The sequence below is a fragment of the Ammospiza caudacuta genome, chromosome 2 (genome assembly GCF_027887145.1).
Source record: "Ammospiza caudacuta isolate bAmmCau1 chromosome 2, bAmmCau1.pri, whole genome shotgun sequence".
Taxonomy (NCBI): Eukaryota; Metazoa; Chordata; class Aves; order Passeriformes; family Passerellidae; genus Ammospiza; species Ammospiza caudacuta.
The window spans coordinates 90260527-90283628 of NC_080594.1; the positions used below are offsets into that span (position 1 = coordinate 90260527).

Sequence of the window (23102 nt, forward strand, 5' to 3'; positions counted from 1 at the left end):
TTGCCCCAGCCAGAAACAGTGCCATGCATCTGCTTGCTCACTCCCCCTGCCCCAGTGGGATGGGGAGGAGAGGCAGGGACAAAAAAAAGTTTGTGACTTGATATAAGAACAGTTAAACAGTTGAAATAAAATTAATAAAATAATAATATTTTAAGAATAATAATTGCAGTGAAAAGGGAGACAACAAAAAGAGAGAAATAAATTCCAAAGAAGGACAAGTGATGCAAAATACAATTGCTGACTGATGCCCAGCCCATTCCCAAGCAGTGATTGGTGCCTCCCAGCAAACTCCCCCCAGTTTATGTACTAGAAATGATCCTCTGTGGAAGGGAAATCCCTTTGGCCAGTTTGGGGCAGCTTTCCTGGCCATAGGCTCCCCCAGCTTTTGGTGCATCTGCTCACTGGTGGAGCAGCAGACACTGAAAAGTCCTTGACTTGAAGTAAGCTCAGCAACAACTGAGACATCAGGGACTTATCAATGCTGTTCTCACACTGAATCAAAGCACTGTACCAGCTAGTAAGAAGAAGATTGACTCTGTCCCAGCCAAAACCAGGACAGAAAACCACATTGTATCTGTGAGATGCAGCCAGGAGCAGTACTGCCCTCACATACCCTGGTGAAGGCATGGGTTGTGCATTTTAGGGAAAGAAGGAAGGGAAGGGAGTCTTGGCCTCTCACTCCCAACCAAATCATCCATGCCAGGATACTGAGAGGAGCAGAGCATAGCACTGCCTGGCAACAAGGCACTCAGCTGGTCATGGGAAAGTCAAGCTCCAGCCCTGTTCTACTGAATCCTTAATGATTTAGACAAAACACAACAAAATTTTAAGGAAAAATTGGGAGGCACTTCCTACAGCCAACAAAACCCAGCTCCCCTGACATATGGAGAACATTGGATGGTGTATCTGCTCCCAGTCAGGTAGTTTGGGGTGTTTGAAACACAGTTGCTGTAATCACTGTGTTACAGAGAGAATCAAATGCACAGCCAAGGCTTTTTCTCAGCTTTCTTTAGCTTTCTTAGCAGGCATGGGCCACGCAGAGTCAGGACCAGAAATGCTCAGAGGAGAGGCCAGGGCTGGGGGGATTGCTGGAGGCAGGTAAGAGATAAGCAGCCCAGCAGCTAATCCCCAGGGCCAGCTCATGATTGCAAAGTTGGCCTGAACCCTTAATCCAGAATTCCTGTTTCTCCCCTCCTTGGCCGCTCTTTAAAACAAAACAAATTCAAATCAGAAGGAAGCTGATACAAAAACCTTCTGGGTCGCATCAAGGTAATAAATCAAGAGCGCTGCAGCCTGTTCCCCACCAATCCAGCAGTTAGCACACGCAGGCTGGCTCTGAGCAGCAACATCTGTTACTCCACTTACAGTACTGCCATGTATTTTGATAACCTTTCTGTATGTTTAGAAAAAGCATTAGCAAAATATTTGCAGTAGCTCAGTCTTGACATGAAACATGCTTCAAGTGACATGTTACTTGTCTTGTTCTTACCTGGTCATTCTCCTCTTCATCACTGCTTAACTTGAGGTCATCTTCTAGCATTCTGGAAAGCAAGCAGAATAAATTGTAACCTATCAAAATGCTTTAGATTGGATATTTTCTCAGAGCTACCGTAAATATTTAATAATATAAATAGAAAGAAAATATATTTTATCCCAGGAACTTTGTAGCTGTGACACTGTATCTTATCCGGTTGCTATCAGCTAACTTTTTAATTAATTTCTTACTATTGCTGCTTAAAAGAAAATGTTTGTTTGAATAATGATGGATTTTGCGAAGATTCTTGTTATTACAATCACTGACAAACAATTTTACATTCTAAAAAGAATATTTTTGATGTTGACAGGTCAGTACTTTCCCTGAGAACAAATTTTTGTCCATTTGGCTTTGAGCTTACAAAACAGAAGTAGGTGTTTACATTGGCAATACTGCAGCACAAAATAAGGTTCAGTGATGTATCCCAAAGGCCACTTTTACTTTATTGCATGCTTGTTGTAAAATTGACATTGACTGAAACAATTAAAACTAAAATATATTTTCTTAGTGCACAAGAGTATCCACAGGATTTCACTGTCATGTAAATATAGAAAATAATGCATCTTTTCTAATGAGGGTTTCATCCTGCCTTCCCATATCCTTTCCCCAACTTGATTAAACTGGTTCACAAAGAAGAGGAATCTGGTTTTATCTCCATACATTTTTTTTTTTTACAATCTAAGATTAAGTAACCAGGAGTTAAAGGAGTTGAAGACGTGCAAAGATTTCCCCCAGTGCTTGAAAAGTCTTATAGAAGAGGAGCTATTTTTAAAATGTGCCTCGGTAATAATAGTAATAATTCAGAAAGTTGCTAATTTTTCTTGCACTCTGGGAAAAAAGAATCTGTAATTTCATCTCATCTCCAGAAGAAAGCTTGGTGAGCAATTCAAACACATCCTGTGCCGTGGGTGGTCCCTGGAGTGTAAGTATTGCAAGAAGACATATGTAGTAATTTCAAACCACCTCCTTGTACTTGTGCCTAGATCTTCCAGGAGCGTGCCTGCAGAGCATGACTCCTCCATGGGCTGCATGGTGTGCTGTGGCTGAAAAGAGCCCAGAGCCCAGCACGCCCTCCTCAGCTCCTCGTGTGCGCGCAGCCCCTGTCTGCTGCTGCTGCCACAGCTGCCTCCCCATCTCCCCACGGCACCTCTCAGGGAATGGAGGTGGGTGAGAACAGGGCTGGGGGTTGGAGCAAAAATTCTTGCTAGTTCATCTCTTAAAGATTCTCCTCTTGCTTTTTTCCCCACATTTCCTTCTACTTGTGCCAACGTTTCTCCTCTGTAAAATCAGCCTATCACACTCAGCAAAATGTCTTGGCAGTGCAGACACCTCGAATATACAGGACACTCATTGAGTTGGAGGGACTTGACAATCTCCCAGCAGGACTTGCCTATGTTTTATCTCAAAGTGTGTCCATTGTCAGGAAAAAGCCCTCTCTGCCAACTCCCAAATCAGCAAACCTTTGATGGCCATATCAATGCAAGCACTGACCCACCTAACAAGCCCTGTTGAGAAGTGGGCAAACAGGACAGGTATGATGACACAGGATACAGCTCCTAGGAGAGATACAGCTCCACATCAGAGAGGCAAAACTTCCTGTAAACACCACAAGATCCATACTGGCCTTGGATCTCATCACTTACAGGGATCCAAACAATCTTATAATTGCTCATGCTTTTAATTGGATCTGCTTAGCGATGCCTCAGAAAGCAGTGCATGAAAATAGAAAGCTCAGATCTGGGATTTGGCACCTATGTGATGAAATCTGCACTGATAGTGATTTAACCAGAAAGTGGTATGCTTGTGTGAAAAGGAGAACTCCCAGGGTGTCACTTCCTGCTCTTCCTTGAGTGCATGAATTTCTGCTAGTGATGTGGTAGTTAAGTACATTTACTTTAGGTTTAGCAGTTTAGTTCTTCTCCTAAATGGAAGCTGAAAAACCAAGAGTATATAATGAAACATTCTAGATACCTCTGTGCATTTATCAGTGTCCTGGATTTTTGTATAACATATAAAAAAGTGTTTTGTGAGCTTGTCATTAGAAGCAACTAGAATATTTAGAAACCTTCAGGCTGTGTGGTGGTGTGAGACAAGGACTACAATCCAGTATCATCCACACAAAAGGAATAACAAACAGCAGCACTGATCCTTCAAACTCTCCTTGCTTGTACATCTTAGACCATCTTTATTTTCCCTGTCTGTTTTTCATTTCAGCAGTGCTGCTTTCCAAGAAAAGCACTGCCTGCCTGGGGCTCATGGCCCCTTTTGGAACTACCATCAGACTACAAACATGCTCCTAACACTGGGGATAGGAAAAATAACCAGGTCATCATAAAATGCTTGCTTGCTTGCTTTTTTTCCCCGCCTAGAGAGGGATCTGGCTGATACAAGGCTGTATCAGGTTGCCAGTACATGTCTACCTTGTAAAGCAGGAGCTGTGCAGGTATAACTTCTGTGCCTGAAAGTCTTCACTGGCTCCCAGACAGCTTTCACTCTCAGGTGAGGCCCTCAGCCCTCATCCACAAAGCCAGAGCAGGACACAGTGTCACCTGGCCTGGACTGAGGAGGGGATGTTTATGTTACAGGGATTCCATTTTAATGGTATATCGATTTTAAGTATGGATGTTTTTGAGGAATGTTTCTCCTTAACAGCTCATTTCCATCCTGAAAACAATGGTAGTTTAAAGAAAAATTCCACAACTGGACCACTTGAAGACCCCACTTGAAGAGAGTGAGAACAGAAGTAAAATACTCTAAGCTCACAAGAGGTGTTACATTAAATTGTAATTTATCTCAAAAGCACTTTGACACAGATTCAGCACAGAATGAGCTTTGGTACACCCTGTGTTAGCAGAGCACTTCAGACCATGTTTAAAACCACCCTTGTTTAGGATGGGATTTCTTTACATAGTCTGGCAAACTTAGTGTAAGGACGGAGAGACAAGCACAGACAAGCTCATGTGCAAACACAGCCTTTACACTTTTTTCAGAATGTGCAAAATTCAGGCCAGTAAGTGACATCATGCATGGGCTTTCAGGTTTTTTAAAATCAACCTGGCTTTGATGTATTTGGGCGCTGGTAAAGAGGTAAGTAAATACAACCTTGTAAACAAAAGCCAGAGAAATGAAGTGGTACTCAAAGCAGCTTTGAAAAACACACAGCACCACTTAGGGCTTCTGCACTTGAAAAGGGCACATATGGCCAGGAAGTCACTTTGCAGAACCTAATTATACATTTTAGTGAAATCTCTGTGAGGTTGTGGAGGCAGTGAGGGGTGGGCTCAGGCAGGAGTGCTCACTGCTCTCTAATTAATGCATTTGCTCCTTTCTCTGCAAAGAATGTGACAGGTAGAGCCACAATGAAAGGAGAGGAGGATGGCTTTGGGATATTGGGAAATGCCTCCGCAAGCCAGCTGGTTTCATTCTCCAGGAACAAGGGGTTGCAGCCTGGGGTGATGGGCCATTCAGTTACAGGGGAAAAGGAGGGGCTCTGCAGGCTTACTTATGTGAAGAGGAAAATACAGAGTGGTCTGGAAGGCATTGATGTACAACATCTGCCAATGTCAACGTGACTGTGTGTCCAAATCTCCTACAGCTCTTTAGAAACCCTGACCTGTTTTAATCTGAGGGTTACTCACTGCACTGGTTCAGAAGGACACTGGGGCTGGGGTAGCCTTGTGCTGCACTGCAGAGAGACCTCTGGGACTCTTGCTCATCTCAACATGCCAAAGGGCCAGCACCTGCTCCTGATCAAAATCACAGGGGATATGGGATGGGAGGTCATCACAGGCTGCCAAGGAACCACCTTGCTCAAATGGAATAGTTGAGACTTGCAACTCTGCTGTTTTGCTTGTCTGCCTTTTTACCTGGTTTGTCACTGCAGGAAAGCTAACTCCCTAGCACATGTTATCTTCAGCCCAGCCAGAGTGCAGGGAGTAGCTGGAAGACATCTGGTTTCCCCTCTGGGAATTAACATCTAAGTAACAACAAGTTTCAAGTGTGAGGGTAGAGTCAGGCCTTATGTCAAAGATTTCTGACAGAGCTGGATGATTCTCCTTCTGAGAAGAAGGAGCTGCTGGGGAAGGAGATGTCAATGCAGCAGTGTCTGGAGGAGGTCGTTCTCAAGAGCCAGCCAAGAATCTGTGGTCACTTTTGATGTATGGAGCCACTCTGAGGTGCTTCCAGCATAGCCCTACTTAGGAAGATACCTATTCTCTTTTATAGTGAAGATATGCCTGAATCCTGGAATTATTCTTCACACCTGCTGATGCACATAAAAGAAGCAGCAGGCCTAACACCTTGTATTTCACTTTAACCACTGATAAATTTCACATTCCTTGGCCTAATGATTTCTTTCCTTTCCCCTGCAAATTACTTTCTGAGGCATAAAACTCTCAAAAAATTCCTCTGTGGTTTGTCTTTTTTTTTTTTGCTGATTAGAGAAAGGTTCCCTTTTGGCATCTCAAGAGAGGTTATACAAATGAGGGACACAAAATTCTATGTCCCTCTGGTGGTCTAAGCTACTATACAAGATATGGTCTTTCCCCATGATAATGTTGGTCATTATAATGACCAGAAAAAAAAAATCAAGAAGGGAAGGGAAAAATATTGATAGTAATTAAATCATTAACACTAAAGCTTTAGGAGAGAACCTGCCAATGGTTTGTGAGCACAGGATATAAATACATGTATATTGCAATTGTCATTTAAATAAAGTCAGTAGTTGCTGTCTTTGCAATCTGTAAAATATCTCCTGAACGTGTTAATCTGATCAAGTGTATTGTTCCAGTTTAAATTCTAGGCAACATCTCAGTCAGAATACCGTGTGCACTATGGACTTCTATGATTTCTTCCCACTATGTAGGAAAGGAACTTCAGTAGTGGAAAAATACTTTGATTTTAGCTGAAGCAAAGAGTTGCAATGAAGTACCAAAATCAAATAACTAAGTGCTCTGAGTTTAGGCTACCACAATGTTTTATTCTGAATGCTTTTGGAAAATTATCTTATTTTCAATGTACCTTACAGGCATTTTATTTTCTTTCCCATAAATGCGTGCTGACCTTTGAAGAACTGGGCATTAGTTTTGATATTACCAGAAACCCAGAAAGAAAATAGATATTATTCTAAGTAGCAGTATGCTAGAAGACTTTCAGACTGACCCCAGATGTTTTAAGTCACAACTGATGCACTGATATAGGAGAAGTATTCCTTCACATTATAAAAAAAGCAAAACAAAACCTTCCCGGGGCACAGCACAGTATAAGACCTTTAACTCTTGTCCCCAGAAAAATGAGAGAGAATGCCAGGTGGGAATCTGATGTTCCTACCCAGACTGTGCCCTTATGTTACTGGGATTGTTTCAGCTATGAGTACATAATATGACTTAAGCTCCAATAAGACAAACGTACCTTCAGTTTCTGGCTGTCTTCCATTGCTTTCTAAAAGAGAAATGCTAGGAAAAATATGCCTGGTAAGAAGTACAGAGAATTCATAAGAAACAGATGAACATGTTTCCTTTCTTAAAAAAAAAACAAAAAAAAAAAGAGAGAGAGAGAAAAAGGAAACTAATGTTGTTGCTATAACCTTGGTTACTTGCACGTAACAGATGGGCAGTTATATTACTACTTACCTACAGCCAAAACAGGTATTTCAAACAGCTTTGTTTACTAATCCTAAATATAGGAGTGGCTGCTTTTATACAGTAGTAATTTTTAATTAATTAGATTCTGATTGCTGAAATTATTTTTCACTCTAGTGCTATAACTGATGCAAATGTTTCACTTTGGAAAAGCTCATGCATTTTTATTATCTGAAAAGTGTAGTATTTATTTTTGTTTTATACAAAATAAACTCAAAAGCTTATGGATTAAGGTAAGCAATGAGATCAAGAGGATATTTTATAAGTGCTGTAACAGAGCTTTCAGCAGGATTGTAAGACCTCTGCAAGCACTGCTTGCAGCATCTAAAATTCACTCTGAATATATGATGATGTTTAAGTGGTAAAAATCCCCTAACAAACAGTTTGTGCAAGTTCTGCTGCACAGAAACATGCAGGAAAACGTGATTATATAGAATACCATCAAATCTAATTAAAAACAGAGGGAGAAAGCCAGTAAAATCAGGCTGGTGAAATATTAATGTACTTAATGCTGGAATGAAGCCTATATATCAATGTGAGATTTAATTCCACAGCGTAGAATTTAAATGCCTGAAAAACGGACTCAGTCTATAGAAATAGAATTAGCAATTTCAATAAAAAATAGATACTCTGAAGGAAAAGTTTTCTGTCCTTGGCTTGAATCCATCTAGGCTGGTCTGCACTGCTCTTCAAAACCATTTAGACCAGCTAAATTTTCAGCTAAATTCCCATTACACTGATGGTCTCATTAGAAATGCAAGGCAGTCCTCTCCAAGGGATACAGCCATCACTCTCTCCTAGGAGCAGAAGCTGAAATAAGATTTCTTCTGCAGCAGCTGCCCCTGTGAGCGACTGTGTTTGCCCTGGTGATGTTTTTCCCCTATAAAAAAAGGGACAACAAATGCCATTGAATCATACCCTGGATTTTTTAAGTCCTTGGCAGGGTGGTGAGAAAGTGCCCCACAGACCACAGCACTTTCTGAGAATGGTGTTTGGGCAGAAGCACCCAGAGTACCTCTTGAAAAATTAGAGAGATCGAGGAAAGCAAGAAAACTGTAAGGCTGCTCCCTGAGCAAGAAAGCCACCAAAAAATGCACAAATACTCAGAAGAAGGGAAGAGTGATGAGCGACAAATCAGCAGCTCACCCCTAAGTAGTCCAATCAGTCTGAGGGCTTGCCAAAGTTTCATGGCTAATCATGCTCTGTGTGACAGAGGAAGCACATTTGAGGAATAAGAGTTTTGAATGTGCTGCTTGCAATTTTCTGATCTCTTTCTTGCCTCCCTGCCCCTGCAGCCCCCAAAGCTTCTCTGGGTGTGATTAGCAGTTATTTACTAATGCTCTCCCTCTGATTTCTGAGCCATTGCTGATGCTGCCACCTAAAAAATATTCATTTCAAATGTGAAATGAAGTAAGAGTGCATGAACTGCAGCACTGCCTATGTGTCAGCCATTGTGGCAGAAATCTTGGGGAATTTAATGTGTCTGAGACAGAGCTGCCACTGCCAAGACTCCGAGCTGAATGTGCAGCATCTGATTTTGTACTCAGTGATTATTTCCCTACAAATGATCTCTTACTGCAAATCTCCAGCAGTACAAGCATCTGTCCTTACGCTGGAGTCATCATGAGGGTGAGGTTTACCCCACATTTCAAGGTACACCACAAATGACCCTCAGATTTTGCTGGCCAGTGGTGTCCAGCCGGTGCCTGTTTGGTGACATGGAGGATCTAAGGTATATGGATAGTGCCGTCTAGGGTAGCTGATTTAAAATAACTTATTGTCTCTAGACACTGTTCAGCTTCCTGTCTGTCTAATAGGCAAACCTGCTTTTTCTCATGTAAAAAAAATATTTATTGACTCTAACATTATTACAGCTTTAATACTTCCAGTTAATGAGGGGCTATTGCCAGAATTTCTTTATTATTGTTGTTTTTCATGTACCTTAAGAAACACCATATTCTCATTGTCCTTGAGCTTTTGTCTAGTATTATCCATTCCTTTTATCCATAGTCAGTATTTTACATTGTCGTTTTAGGCTGTTATATTGCATGCATATGTAATCATATTATGTATATTTTAAATTTCATGTCTATTGCACAAATTGCTTTTTCTTTCTAATTACTACTTTTACCTGACCACTGATGCTGAACTAGCTTTTTGTTGGTTTTTGTCTTGATTGTGGAAATGCAGCCTTTTGCTAACGTAACAAACTCTGCTTTAAAAATTTCAAGCTGCCTTGTTTCTAGGCTTTTCTACCCCACCAATTTATGGTCAACAATTTCTTATGCTTTGGGACACCCACCTTTCCTTATTGGGACTGTCCTTTATTTTTCTAGCTTGGACATACTAAAATAATGGTCTGGTTCACAGGCAGCCACGTGCTTCCCATCCACTGACCAGTTTATTCAAAGGAGGGGTGAGAATGTCTGGTAAAAAGTCATCAGTGCTAGAAAAGTGTCACAAAGACCATCTACAATCTTTACTCTGCTTTCAAAGCTGTTTGTGGGGACCTCTGGTAATACCTTCCAAACTAAGACCTCTGCAATCCACCTGATTAATCTGCCTTTCCTTTACAGATTGATGCCAATGGAGCACCTTCATCCCCTCTTGTAACTGAAGTCGATATTCAGTTGATATTTTGTCTCTGGGTTAAAGAAGTTTGTTGGACATCCTGAGCTGGAATTTTCCATGTCAAGAAAGGCTAGAGGAGGAAAGGAACAATTCCCAAAGGCTCATGGCTGACTGGCTGATACAGAGAGGCTATTGCAGAATATATGAATGGCACAGGAACATATGGGAACTATACCTCCTCCATTCCCTCTGCAGCTCCAGCCAGTAGAAGCACATCTGTGAAAGACACACCAGGACCCCTGAAGTTTTCAGCATTTCCTTTCAAATACTTTGCCTAGCCATTTCCTGGAAAGTCACTAAATGTATTTTACTCAGTCCCGTCTGCAATACTTATAGCTTCATTTAGTTTTAATATAGTTATAAATGGGCTGTAGCGGCCTGCTTTTTTTAATAACTAAGTAAATGAAACCCTGTCTGTAATAATAAATGAACCATCCATCTGGGAGGCCTCCAGTAAAAATTTCAACAGGTATTTATTGCTCCTTTATGTAAACAGTACTCTGGACAATACAAGTGATTATACTCTCTGTCAGCCCTGTAAGGAAGGAGACAGTAGAGTTTTGGATGAAGTTCCATAGCATATACACGGAATTTAGCGGTTTATTTGACTAGATGGAGAAAAAAATGATTAAAACAAGAAAATAAACAGACAAGAATTCAGTTGGCTACTGTGAAAGGAAGCATGCCGTTTTATTTAAAGATATGGGCTGTGAGGATAATCTATAGAAAATTGACAGGTCTGTAGTGCTACAGACTTCTCACAACTCCAGATGCTACACAGACAGCTCCCTAAACAACCCCACCCCCTCAAAAGTGGAAGGAGTTTCGCTGTAAAATCAACACTTTACAGAGACTTTAAAATATATTGTGCCCTTATAGGTGCGCATAGTATGGAAGAGCAGTGCCTTGGGAGAATCTCCAACTGGAGTGCAAGAGACTGAAACTCATGCTATCCATCCCTGAGGGTCATCCCTTTCATTCATGGACACTGCTCGCACTCTGGAAAGGGCGAAAGCACGACACTTTTCAAGTAATGAAATTTTAATTTAAAGAAATCTCACTGTGAAAATCATCTTCATCCCACTGTTATATTCTGGCTCCTAATTACATACCATTACATTCACTATTGTTGGAATAATACAATGTCAGAATAAATTGTCAAATAACTAATTCTAATAACTAATTTCACTGTGTGGCAAGAAGGGGGGAAAAAGAAAGAAACAAAAGGCAGAAAGACCTGAAAGCTCACACATGGCCAGGGTGATGTGCTATCACTCGATGCTGAGGAGTGAGGTGTAGGGAGTTTGTGCATTAAACATTCAGGGACCCTTGTGACTTTTGTCAAAATTTCCAGCCCTCAGATTTCTGTGGGAATGGGCTTAAACCTTTCCCATGAGCAGATTTCTCAGAGATTTTCATTTTCAGCCAAGACAGGCACAGGGAAAAATGCATTATTTTTTTCCTTTCAAGGCAGACTCTCTGCCCAACACCAGGCAGATTCTGCTCCATGGGCCAAATGGATTTCTGCTCCTTAGGAGTCCTGCAGCCTGCATGCTCAGCTCAGAGACAGGGAATGCACTGCTTCTGAAGCTGCATCCATGGCCAGGGTGTTTTCAACAGGGTTACTAAGCTTATCAAGCTTAATTTATTAGGAGATGGTGCATTAGTGATAGTGCTCTCTTTATTCCTCTCTGCTTTAATATGTTGGGGAAGAGATAATCCCAACAAGGCAGACATCTCTGAACTGATAGCAGTCCCACCAAAATACAGGAATTCTCAGGTTTGCCTGAGGATGGGCTGAGGGAGGAAGGGAGAGAGGGAAGGAGCTGCTAAGGGAGCTCCAGGACTTGGAGCACAAGTTCTGCAGGGACAGGGAAGGTGGAGGCTGGCACTGGCACCTTGAACATGGCCATGAACTTTGCTGCTGGGGGAACACAACACATGTGCAAGCTGCTGTGGTCAGAGAATTCCTTTGCTTCCCATGGAGCAGCAGTGATGGGATGGGTGCTCATGTAGGCTCCCATCAATTCAAACTGTGCTGTGCAGCTCCTCTGAGGAGGGGGTTTCCCCCAGCTGCCCTGGGGTCTGATGTCGCCAAATGCTTCCAGCCTGCTTGTTTCACTTTGAGATAACCCCTTCTAGGATGCAAAATTGGCTATTTCTCTTTCTTAGAAATAATCTCCTTTGGACATAACAACAGCAAAAATAGTCAGCTGAGGGCTGCTCCTCAGTTGAGAAGAGCTTTATTCCCAGCATTCAGATGCACATGCTGTGCAGAAATACACAACCTGCACTCCAGTGTATATGCATTTAAAAAAAAAGAAAATAAAAAGTCCTCTTTCTAAAAAACACTCTTTGGAAAAAATTATGAATTTAGCTCTCAAACAGTAAACCACACTATATCTCCTTTCTAATGTCTTTTTTTAAATATACACCAGGGAACAACTCTCATAACTCACTTGAAACACACTATCTTATGAGTTATAGGTCAGTCTTCTATGCTCAGAGTGTGTGTTGCACTTCTACACAACCTTATGAATTTTCCATCCCTCATCATTCATATCATGTCAGAATATCTATTACAAACCCTTGTTTGCAAGAAGGGCTTCTATTTTATCCTTTCCTTTTATCACTGCTCTTAAATTTTCTTCTGGACACCAGCTTGGCATGCTGGCAGTATCATACTGGCAGTTTCTGAGAAAAAAATCAATCAAAAATCCTATGTCAGGATTGTAAAGAAATTGCAAAGAAATTGTAAAGAATTGAAAAGAAATAGCCTATTTTAACTAATAGGAATAGTGTATAAAAATGAATTAGACACAATTGCATTCTGATTGCCAACTTCTACCACCCAGCAGTAAACCACCACAACCATCACATAAAAAATATTCATTTGGAAGTCTAAATGATGTCTGATAATGCCTTCTGCCATCCTAAAGCTTTGGAAATGTTGAATCATCTCAAGAAAAATGTCAACAATAATTTTTCACGACGGCTCAAGCCTGGACAAGACTGACAAGAGTCTTGTGTGAGGGATTTAGAACTGAGGGCAATTTTCTAACACCGTTTAACCATGAGGAACAGTGTGAGGACCAGCCAAAATGCTTGGCAATTGCTAGATTTGAGCAATGCTTTTCCCTAAATAACCAAAGAAGTTTAAATTCTATATAAAATTATAAATTGCAACATTTATGAAATGCTGTGCTTTTGTTTCCTGCTTTCAAAAACATTACTTTGAAATATGTTTGTATCTAGTACTGTAACAAGGCTGCCCAAGCACTGTTAGGAGTAAGGTAACCTAAATGAAATTATCAGTCCTGAATGTAGTTCTTTTACATTTTGCTGAGAAAATTAACAAAACTATTTTTATTTTCAGTTACCCCAGATAATTTTTATTGTATTAAACAAAATATCAATTACCCCTGCTGATTCAGAAGCTAATCTAATTCCATTTGCAAAGTTCTAAACCTAGATTTGTTTTGAGTTTCATATGGGTCCACAATACTTACTGGCTTCTTTCATTTTTTCCCTCTCATTGGCAGTTAATTGAAACTTTCAGGGAAATATTTTTTTCTGTCATCAGTTGTCAGACTGACATTAATAGATGCAAATATCCCCAGCAGTGTTGTGAGCAAGTGTTGCAATGAACCAAGCACACAGAATTTGGATTCTCAGATTGCTACGTGACTGAAATTGAAGGATTTGTGTTGCTGGCTTTTTAGTTTTGTTTGTTTATTTTATAGAAACGGATAGGAATAAAGAATACTTGCTTAAATCTACTCTGTTACATATCTGGTTGCTTGGTTTGTATGTTTGTAATTTATGATTATCTGATACTGAGTTCCCAGGAAAAGAATTCTATGTAGGCCCAACAGGATCTACCTATGGATCTACCTTTGAAAAAATGGCTTCAAGTATTATTTAACTTGCTATTACTTGATGTCAGCTTCAGTCCAATCAAAACAATCACTATTATCTCAGAAGTATTTTTGGGTATGAAAATAAAATATGCAGAACTTAATATTGTCAGAGCTGTGAATAATTATCTGTTTGATATTTAAATAAGAATAAACCCTACAGATAATCATACATGAATTTAGTACAAGTGCAAATATGGTGTCTATATTGTGCAATATATATTCAAAAAGTCATATATACAAGGAATGACACTTGACTTTTGAAGAATTCAATTTAGTAGTAACACTGTTAATGGTCAAAAGTAGATCTCCTAAACTAAATGTATTGGGTTACTTTTATCATCAGTGTCACTCTAGTAAAACCAGTTTCATCAGCAATTAATTTAGCTCACTGTATTACCTTCAAGGCAAATGATTTTTACTGATAAGAGAAAAAACTTCAGATGTATGTATTATATCAGGCACTTAAATATTTTTAGTGCTGATGACAGCAGAGATGGCTGATAAAAATAAGAAATAAAATAGGCAAAATGCAGGAGACTGACAATAAAGAGCTTTGAAATATGTAAATTACTTTCCAGAAGTTCTACAAACCCTTAGATTATCTCCAGCAGAGTGTTTATTAGTCTAAAGAAATCACTGTGTATTTTTCAATGTACTACTGAAAGGTTTTTCTTGTTCCAAAAATGCAGCAACCAGCCCTCATTACATCTTTTTATAAATGTCTCAAAAGCTTCAAGTTTATTTGCAATTGAGAGGAGTTCCAAAGAAGAACAGAGAGTAAAAAAAGGAATTCTGCCAGAATTTTCTTATTGATACTTTCTCTCACTCTTCCATCTAGCTGAACACACTTGCTCTTCTCATTACCAGGACCATTACCTAGTATGAAACAGGATCCATCCTATCAAGACCAATTTGCTGGGCTTCATCCTATTGCACTGTTCTCTAGTGAGAGATCTCTGCATAGGTACATTTCCCAACACCCTAAGAAATCAAAAGTGAGCAAACCCATGGTAATTCTCATTCAGCCAGAAAGAGGAAATAGAGGCAAAGAGATTCACTGCTTTTACACAAAGTCACTGTTCAGCCAGAACAGAAACTCCAGGTCCTGCTGGGATGGGCACTGCCTCAGATGTGCCTGTGACCCAACATCTCACGCTGTTCACTCTCCACTTCATCTTTGAGCCTGCACTAGGAGGAGATTTTAAGTGAAAGAAAGCAAAGCCAAGGTGGGGAGGTGAAGAGGTGCTGAAACTGTATCTGCCTCCACATAACAATCTCTCTTCTATCAGAGCACTGGAACAGAGCTACTGGAACAGAATATGTCAACATATTCTCTGGCAAACAGGCATTCCTACCTGAGACAGAGCAAGAGGGTTTTATGTAAAGAATGCATTTATTCATCTGCAGAATATTGCAAATAAAAAACAAAATTGGACTGGACGATTTCAATTTCTTCCAGAAAAACCCATAACATTTGACCTATTTTAGTATTTTAAATCAAAATTTGATTATTTTAAGCTACATGTGAGACATCATTCATTCCTTACAAGGATTTGTTATATTGCTTGTTTAGATTAGGATTAAATATTTTATCACTCTGGGACTGTTAACTCTTGATGTTCTTTACTGCTACACTCATGCAGTTATTAACTCCTAAATGTCTTTGGTTTGGGCTGTAGTTGCTTCTTCCAGTAGTTTTTGTGAGATCTGAAATGCACTCAGAAGTGGACTTTAAATACTTGTTTTTTGGTGGAGTTTTCCCCCATCCTTGTAATAGCTATGACAATTGGCCTGCTAATTATTATGATGTGATATGAAAAATCCATTTCAGCAGAAAGGAGCAGCAGATAGGTGCCTCCTGCAGCCCTGCCTGGGACCACTGGGGCTGTGTGGGATGTCACTGCAGCTGGGGTGATGGCCCCTGACTGCCTGGCTGATGGGGACAGCTCTGCTGCTGGTGGTGCCTCAGGTTTCAACTTTTGTATTTTTCAGATTCTGTACTGCTTTAGTGTGAACTTCTGAGCTTCATATTAGGGGATAGTAAACTCTCTTCACAGAGTAGGTAGACAAAAGAATTCCTTTTCTAGCTGGGGACCAAGGACAAATGATCCAAATCTCAGGCCCAAGAGCATAAACAATGGTGGACTGAAGAGAGGAAAACAAGAAGGATGGGACTTCATAAGCTAAAGCTGTAATTGGACTATTAACTCCAATATGCAAATGGACCAGAATTTATAAAAGTGTGGAACCCCTGTGCCTGGTTGTCCATTTTGTGACCATTTTGGGTTCATCTTGGGTGTAGCCCTGGCTGGGATCTTGTAGTTCCCAAGGTGTATCCATTGAGGCTTTCTAATAAATACCTGCTTTATTGTTTAACTCTGTCTGACCTCTGTTCTGGGTCAGCCTCCACAAGGCATGACCAGCATGGCTTTCTGTGGGGCCTGGCTCTGTCCCAGCCCAGCACTGCCATGGCAGTGACCCTGCAGGCAGGCAAGCACACCAAAATCAGCCAAACACAGTGCCAAACTCAGGGTGTCCTTTGTCACAGTGAGAAGGAGAGGCTGCAAATGAGCTTGGAAGGATGGCCATGCCCTCTGGGGTGCTCTGGGAATGAGGGGAAGTGGTGCCCATAGCCTGCAGCACCTTCCCATGCACAGGTCTTGGGGCTTCTTCTGATGCAGCTGAAACACCAAGTATGGAGACTTTGTCCCACAGCCCCAGCTCTGAGCCTGCAAAGGGTGAAATGGAGACATGGAAGGAGCCCTTCCCCAGCTGCTTGTGGCTCTGGGTCAGTCCCTGAGGAGTTCTGGGATGGCACTCAGAGCTGGACCTAGGGACACTGTCACACACACACCTCAAGAAACCACACCAGGGGCTTAAAAATGTTGAAGACCTGGGCAAAAGCATACAGAACTGAGTGTTTAGCTATTTACCAACAAACAAGGATATTTGGGACTGAAATCCAGGCCACAGCCCCATTTTGGGGGTTCAGGCACAACATGAGCCTTCTGCATCTTTGTTCTGACACCATCCTGAGGTGTGAGTGTCCTCTGACACCCACTGCAGGAGGAGGGCAGGGGGCAGGCACTGGCACACCCTGCAGGGCATCACTCCTGAGCACTAAGGCCACACCAGCCCTGCTCTCCCTCCTCTGAGGACACTGAGCTTTGTGGTTTTAGCTGGAGCATCTTCAGTACTCTTCAAAGATGGTGATGCTGCTGTATCACATTGCCCCCTGGACAGGCAATGAATGGCAGCTGTATAATGTATGGTGAGCATCAGATCACCAACCTCAAAGAGATTTAGGGAAAAAAATAATAATACACACTGAAAAATAAATAGATGCAGACTAGGACATAGAAATATTTTCCATAGAATGCTGATTAATGTTGCATCAAATCACAATAATATAGCTCCCAAGGCTCATTTTCCTATTTGTAAAAGGGTAATAATGATTAGCTTTACCAATGTTTGTAGCAGGCTTTGAGAGGGGTTGTGTGTTCAAAAGAAATATTAATGACCTGAAGAGGTCATTAGTTTAGGGATATTCTCTTGGACTGGCACCAAATCTCCTCTGACTCTACCTAACAAATCATACAGCAAAGAGTGAATTTTCATCTGCACTAGCTTCAGGCATATTTTAAATTACTTAAATGAGTGTAATTGCAAAATAATTTTATTCCACTGTTTTATAGCAGTTTTCCTGTTCTGCCAAAGGCAAGACTGGCAAGCCCTTGAAGGACAGGAGGCTGCTAGGAGGATCATATTTTGTCAGGACTTCTGAGCCCAGAGGACTCACCTCATCTCAGCTAACATCCCATCACACAGGACCAGCACCCTGAGCCCCACCACCGGGCAGGGCACCCCTGATTTACACCATTGGCACTTGGTCTGAGCACCTGATCAGGTGCTAACTCTAACAGGTCTGTGTGACTTGACTATAGTCCTAGAGGTAATTTCCTACACCTTATTACCACATAATAATGGCCTCTTAACAACCAGAGTAACCAAGAATTAATGAGGCACTAAAACACTTTAAGGAACAATGAAGAATTTTAAAAATTTCTCTTATGTGTTTTATTTAAAAAGCAATTAATTTAATAGTTACTGCCCTTACTTTGGAGTCATATAAAAAGTCTTGGTGCTTATCAGATGTATCAGTTGAAAGGTTTTATTCATTTATCAGTTATTTACTTATGTGAGGCTGCACATAACCTCAAGAGAGTAGAACCAGATTTGGGCCCTGTCTGCCTCTCTCATGGAATTCCATTTCTCTGCTGAGGCACTTCCCTGCTCTCACATGGTGAAGTACAACACCAAAACCAGAACAAAGTCAGCACAAATTCACACTACTGCCAAAAAGGGATTTTTTTTTTCTTATGTCTGGAAACCAGAGTATCAGGGATTGTTTTATTTTGTTTTCTTTTGGTGATGGGGTTTTGTGGGTTTTTTTGTTTGTTTGTTTGTTTGTTTTTTTTTCTTTTTGTTTTGTTTTATTGGGGTTTGTTTTGATTTTTTTTGTTTTTTTAGGGTTTTTTTTTTTTTGTTTTTGGGAAGAGAGGGTGCACTTCAATGGGGAGCCATCCTTGACAGAGGTTTTTGAGAAACAGAGTGAAATAAATAGTGGGGAAAAAAAAGTAGGGATAATTTATTCTGCTAAAGGATTTAATATCAGTGACTCCATGCTGAATTAAAGACCAAAGATATGTGCCTTTACCACTAGCCTGGAAGGGATAATCAAAACAAAAACATGTTCAAATTTGACTTATTTTTTAAAACTTCCTTCTGTGGTGTAAGGATGGGGAATATATCCTGGTTTGCTGAGAAAATCCCCAAATAGATCATTCTGTGACAGATAACAGTTATGGTTATTAATTCCACTGCTGACATTGAAATTACACTGATTCCCAACATAATGGATAAGTAAATAGCACATCAGAAATTCTCAGATGCTTCCACACTTCCTATGCAATCAAAAAAAGAGAACTCCCTCATTAAATAATACACTGTCAGAAAAGGCAATTTGATTAAATAAACCTATCTGTCAATCATGCCTAAAGTTATAAAAGGAAAACATTTTGTAGCTAAGTAAAACTTTTCTCCATATTAATCTCTCTCTCTCTCTCTCTGTCTCTCTCTTTATTTTCTTTTTCTTGTGTGATTCTTAAAAGAGAAGTAATGAAAAACTATGTGCCCTGAAGGAAGATTGGGGCAATACCTAGCACCTGACAAAAGAGTTAGAAGTTAGTCTTTACCATTAAACAGAGATGACACAATGGAAAAATCATGGGAGAAAGGAGGCAAATGATGATATGCACTAATCCAGAAATCTGAGCTACTGTGGGTGTATTTTTTGTATCTCTTACTATATACATCTATTTCTTTTCTGTTTTTCAGGAGACATGGAGACATGTTTTGTAAAAAAGAAATAGAAAATGGGAGGGCTCACACAGGTGAAAAACAATAAGAAATGAGGCTGCAGGTGATGAATCCTGACAAAACCAGCAATTCAATGGTAGGAAAACAACACAAAGGTTGAGGCAAGGAAGAAAATGAAGGGAAAAAAGGAGAAGGGGTGGATGGCAAAGGATGGACAGCAAGTGAGAAGGCAGGGAAAGAGAAATCAGAAATCAGTGTGCATTGGGCCTAAGGTGCCCAAGGATACCTGGAGAATAGGTAGGGTTTTGGCGCTGTTCCCTAGGTTTGTTCTACTGGGTTCCCCTCTGCCCATTCACAGTGCCACACTACCAAAGCATCAAACAATACCAAAGCAGCAGCAAATGAGGCCACACATTACCCAGCTGCATTACAACAACAGTGGGGTTAATTTTTCATGCTACCTAATTTCATCAACACTCTGGGCTGGGGAGAGGGGAAGAGTTGTGTAACATGGTGTGATGGGTGGAAAGTCTCTGAACGTCACTGGGTCTGGTGGCCAAAGATGGAAATGGGGTCTGGCAGCTTCCTCTCCTTGGCTTTGGGAGGCAGCAGCTTCTTAGGACATCAAATACTTAATTAACTGAGCTGCAGAATTGTAGGATAAGATTCATACAGGTCCTTCTCTGATGGGAGAGTGTCAGCCTGGACCGTGCTGTTCTTGGTGAGTCCTTAAAGCTAATGCAATTCATACAGAAGACGTTCTTTGAAAATAACCAGAGATTTGTTTGAATAAAAAATCTGAGTGGATGACAAGACCATGCAAAGAAATAAGATGAGATTTTAATTTCTCTCAAGTAGAAAAACATAAGCGGCTTGAGCAGGAGGTATTTGCTTTGCAGCTAGGCACCCGAGCTTTTATGTTCTTCAGTTCTTCAGTGCACAGAAAGAGTTGTTCTCATACTGAATTCATAGCTCTGCAATGTCATTGAGCCAAATGGGATCATGCTAAAGAGATACTTGGCCATTTCTGTTAGATAAAAATAAATCAAAATAATTTTAAAAGGAGCGCTGTTGCTTTATATAATCTTTTCACAAGGCCTGGAGATGATGGTTATTAAGTAATCCACCTACTTTTGTCTGAGGGAAATATATACAAATTTGGAATAATATCTGTATTATAGGTCCTTCTACAAATCCTACTTTTAGCATTCAGCTTTGTGCCCACCTCTCACTGTTTATGCATTATGTATGTCTTTATACTTGTTTAGTCTTATGTGTTACATATAGTAATAGCAACTCCTAAAATCCTGGATGACAAGTCTTCTGTTACCATACCTCTGATCTTCCCCCTTCTCTCTTTATTCCATTGTCTCCCAGGCTTCAGAGCTGGCAATTTGGTCCCTGACTCCTGCCTGCGCAGCATCAGTCACAGGATGCTGCTGTGGGTGCAGCAGGGCTCCTCACAAGAGCTTGCCTGCTGAAGAGTGGCATCACCCACTCCTAGACACTAATGAAATACATGCAGAAGGCTCAGGGAGAGGTTTCCTTCTCCTGAATACAAAGCCTGCAAGAGTACAACTCTTCAGGAGGGGACAGGGCATCTGTCCTAAGCTGACCGTGCGTTTCCTGGCTCCTGGACCGCTCACACACCGGAGCCTGGGACAGCCAAGCTGTGGGACAACGCTCAGGGTGCTGGTGGCAGCTGGGAGGGATGGGCAGGAGAAGCAGGCCTCCACTCTGACAAACACGGGAACCTCTTTTTCCCCCCTGCTCATCCCATGTGCAGTCACTTTGTAGCAAACCCTTTTTTTTCTACACGTGCCAGTCATCCTGCTCTACTGAGGCTGCTCTCAGTAAAGCCTGCTGCTCTCAGGGAAATGCTTTTTAACTGAACTGGAGATGGGCAGCACAGCACAAGCACAAATCTAGGTACTCACAGGAATTCTTGATCTTTCAAACAATACTGAAAGAAGTCGTGCTAAAAGGCATCATGCCTGTCTATAATTATTTATAAGATCAAAATCTTCCCATGTGACAGAGGAAATCCCAAATTTTTTTTAACAGTTTGTGGCAAAAGGCTTCATTGTTTTTTCATAGAAGTGTATTGAAACTGCTGTTGCTTACAGTTATTAAAAGTATTAAAGTTTGTGCCTCATATCACATTTTTTTATGTTATAAGGAAAACATGGATTTTACATGAGCAGGGATCTGAATTGTTTCTTAAGACCAAAAGTTAAAACCAGTATAGACCAGAGTAATGACAAATTGGTTTTGAGGGTATATTCTGTGGTGTTCTGGGGTTCCCAGCCCCAGACCCTTTCCTTGCTCTTTGCTATATTTGGCCTTCATCGGAACTACATCAAGACAGGTCACACATCCGGGTGCCTGCCTCATCTCTCTGGGGGACTTCAGAACAGAAGGCCCCCTCTATGCCCACTTAAATGCCACAAAAATTGGTCATCAAGCCAGGGACAAAAGGGTGATTTGCTCATTCTTTGTCTGTATTGTGCTGTTAAATACTTCAAAGATATTATTTGTGCTGATTTGTCTGCTTTGCTTTGATAGTAGGAAAGCTGATGGTGAATGTACAGGATTTTTACCCATAACTGCAGTAAATTCTAATACAATTAAATATACAGTAAGTTCACATGATTATCAAGTAACAGATCAGCTCTGTTTTAATTTAGTATACCTGATTTATCACACCTCCTGGAGTGTGTCTCCGAAGAAATATGTCAAGAGACTCCTTCTCTCTACCGACAATTGCTTACAGTTTACGCCATGAAAGGGGGAATCAGCACAAATGAATCCTGACAAAATATCTTACAAAACTAATAAAAATCAGCACGCAGAAATGCCGGCTGTAATTGCACTATTTTGCCATAAAAGGTCGGTGGGCCAATCAAACCATGTGGTTGTTTTTTTTTTCCTTTGGAAAAACTTAGCTTTTATCTTTGTAAGTCGGTGGTACAGTTGCCCTGATTTTGGAATGATCAGTAAGTATAATCCTTTTGAATCTCAGGAACAATATACCTCATCCAAACCTTTGTCCTCATTCATCTCCAGCTTTGATAGCTTCAGTGTGTCACCCTGCTCGCTTGTCAAATCTATCATCAGTTCTAAAACTGCCGATAAATATATTCCACATCTCTTTTGGGAGATGAGGCTTGTCTGCATGCTAAACAAAGAACAGAATGCACAAAGCCAAGATACACGCTGAGATATAATATCCTCCCTCTTAAAATACCATAGGTGAAATGATAATGTGGAAATATTCTTACCCTGAGGAAGGCAGACTCCAGTTGTAGCTTAGCAAATCAAAGACCAGAAAACTTGCTTGCAATAACATCCTAACAAATCCAAAGGGTTATTTTTTCCCAGTTAAAAAATATCCACACTCTGACTTTTAATCCAAATCCAAAGATTAAGGCAGAAGAACTTCAATAATTTGTTTAGTTAGGTATGAAAAGTAATTTGTCATGAAACTGCCAGCCTGCCACTATAAAGGTTTAAAAAAATCATAGCTATTCATGGCTGAACAGTCAGACTTTTCCACACAGGAAAATTCATCATTTCAGGTTTCAGTATCTTTTTGTATTTTGCATGGCAAATAAAAAGTTGTCCACCAAGCTTGAAATGTCTCTTTTTTCGAGTTGGTCACTCTGTGGGAGAAACAGGCACTTCTTCAGATTCCTTTAATTTGTTCTTCATAGTCATAAAATAAGTTAATTGCAAAATGAGGGAGCTGCTCATTCAGAATCTCACTTTCTTGTTACTAAAAAATTATATCTGTCTACCAATAAAGTATAAAACTGAGGCACTTCAGATACCAAAATCTTTCCATTCCTGGACGAGCTTTAGTGTTCAAATGTTAATAGGATGCCTGCATTTAGGGGGAAAAAAAACCCCCTAAAAATCTTGGCCTGTATTCAGGCTCAAGAGTCTGTGAAACAGACTTTTTCCATACTATGACCTCAGCCTTAGGATTTCACTTTTGCA

General features: G+C 40.6%; 1 protein-coding gene across 1 annotated transcript in view; it reads right to left on the reverse strand.

Moving 5' to 3' along the window:
* The window catches only part of AFF3 (ALF transcription elongation factor 3), a 266456-nt gene that overhangs the window by 83152 nt on the left and 160202 nt on the right, over nucleotides 1-23102 (reverse strand). Inside the window, exon 8 of the mRNA XM_058825605.1 lies at nucleotides 1490-1541. Coding sequence (XP_058681588.1) covers nucleotides 1490-1541 — 52 coding nt within the window. The remainder of the gene's footprint in view (nucleotides 1-1489; nucleotides 1542-23102) is intronic.